At 36.9% G+C, this 1973-nt stretch overlaps 1 protein-coding gene across 2 annotated transcripts; it reads left to right on the top strand.

The window, feature by feature from the left end:
• Positions 1 to 227: 227 nt before the first annotated feature.
• Positions 228 to 872, top strand: LOC129728391 (uncharacterized). Of its 2 annotated transcripts, XM_055686838.1 has the most exons (3): positions 228 to 375; positions 466 to 667; positions 727 to 872. In XM_055686838.1, the coding sequence occupies exons 2-3, from the start codon at positions 505 to 507 to the stop codon at positions 792 to 794; spliced, it is 231 nt and encodes a 76-aa protein (XP_055542813.1). In that variant the 5' UTR covers positions 228 to 375; positions 466 to 504; the 3' UTR covers positions 795 to 872. The 2 variants fall into 2 exon arrangements, with proteins under 2 accessions (XP_055542813.1, XP_055542806.1); XM_055686831.1 differs by lacking the exon at positions 228 to 375 and having other exon boundaries at positions 382 to 667.
• Positions 873 to 1973: the final 1101 nt, after the last annotated feature.

The raw sequence follows: 1973 nt of genomic DNA, 5'->3' as shown, positions 1-1973 counted from the left end.
AAAGGTACACAGTTTTGAAAGATTACACCGGTGATGCTTTGTTAAATTTAACTGAGCCAGTGTACATGTTTAATGTAGGATTTAAAACATGTAGTTAAAACTTCGGAAAAACACATATTCTTTATCACGCTTAATTACAACACTTTTCATCCACTCCTAACATTATCACCTTGTTTATTTACATTGCTCGATTGGTACCCTCGTTTGACACTGATTTGGTTCCTTTGGTTTCATCTTTACGCGACTCTATATTATAAACATAGACTCTGATTTGAAGATTTTTCCGGTTTTTCGAGCAGTTGCAAATAATTTTTAAAAACATCTGGCATCTCTGGCATCATGCCTTTATTCCCATTGCTCTAAATTCTCAGCTAGGTGAGTCTTGACGTTGAGGAGCTAAGCTGTGAAATTATATAATCGTAGTTCTTTTGAATGTTAAAATACTTAATTGTAAATTGATTACAGTTTGCGACATTTCCAAGTTCTGCGTAACACCTTATCAAAATGTCTGATCCGGCGCCACGACCCATGAAGTATCCTTATACTTTTTCCGCTCAGTTAGCACAGTTTCCATTGCAGCATTACTTCAAAAAACAATGGGTCTTTCGCTACTATTTCATTGCTTTTGGACTATCTATCCCGTTGTTTTATAAGATTAGTAAGCTTGGTTAGTAGACATATTATTTCACTTGTATGGCCATGTTAGAGTCTTTTTTCTTCTTTTAGCTAACTCCCCGGCAAACGTTGCCAAATGGGCTGAATCCAAACGAAAGGAGCATGCTGAGCATCACTAAACACGATTCTAGATTCAAGGTTTGTTTAGTTATGCGACTGAATGGCATTAAATACAATGAGTGAAAAATATTCACGAATATTGATTAATTAGTCATTTTCCCGAAATTTATCATTTTGTTGGCTTAATCAAGAATTTCGCAGAAAAGAACAATTCATGTTGAATAAGAACATGCGGTACGGTAAAAAAAACTTACTTTTTAAAAAATTGATGTCTAAACAATACATATAATATAAAAACTGAAGTTCCCTGTTGTCGCAGAACGGACAAACGGGACAAGCATGAGATCTGTAATTAAATTAATTCGACGTGGTGCGTGGGCTTATAGACAACTTGGTAAACGATGATGATGGTCCCACCTCATACACATACATTATAGTCACTGTATGTTCTACTAGTCTGGCGGAGTGGATTCGGGAACCAATTTAAACCGTTTAAAAGCGGAACCAGTCAATGGAAATTCAATACGACTGAATCCCGTTATAAAAGTTTGAATTGGTTCCCGAATCCACTTCGCCAGACTAGTAAAACATAGAGTGACTATAACCTACATCGGTTTAAGCTGATCGATTTATTGACGTTGACTAACGTCTATATCAAAGTTAGGCGCCTAAATTTGAAAATCTAATAATTTAACCAGGGAAAAGTGGTCAGGTTTTGAGCGCTTATATATCAGTAATTTTTTTTCAGAATTTCGAGGTTATGGGGTAAGTTTAGAATTGAAAATTTTAATTTTTTTATTAACACTAAACTAACTTAAACTCTAATTTAATTTACACTAAATCTACCGCGGAAAGATAACAATAACAACGTCGTTAACTAAAAACCATCTATCCTCTTACCGTCTGCTCTCATGCTGTTGCAATGTTGATACCAGACATCCACCTCTCCAACAAAATTGTCAACTTCGTAAAAAACTACGAAAGCTCCGGTTTTGCGCCTGAACTCCTTCAACGACATGCGTATTACGTTAGCAGGATGCAGCAAGGACAATACGTAGGCAGGTGCACAATCTTCACTGAACCGTGTTTCCAGTTTACCTCTATTTTGTACGTCGTGGTATTGATCGTACTGGCGGTTGACATACCCAGCATTGTCGTATCCGCCATTATAGTTATACCCGTTTCCGCCCCCTGGCGACCTATCTCTGCCTCTACCGCCATTATTATTACGACTATCG

The sequence above is a fragment of the Wyeomyia smithii genome, chromosome 1, assembly GCF_029784165.1.
Source record: "Wyeomyia smithii strain HCP4-BCI-WySm-NY-G18 chromosome 1, ASM2978416v1, whole genome shotgun sequence".
Taxonomy (NCBI): Eukaryota; Metazoa; Arthropoda; class Insecta; order Diptera; family Culicidae; genus Wyeomyia; species Wyeomyia smithii.
Note: the sequence above shows the minus strand (reverse complement) of the source record. Positions and strands in the feature narration are given on the sequence as shown.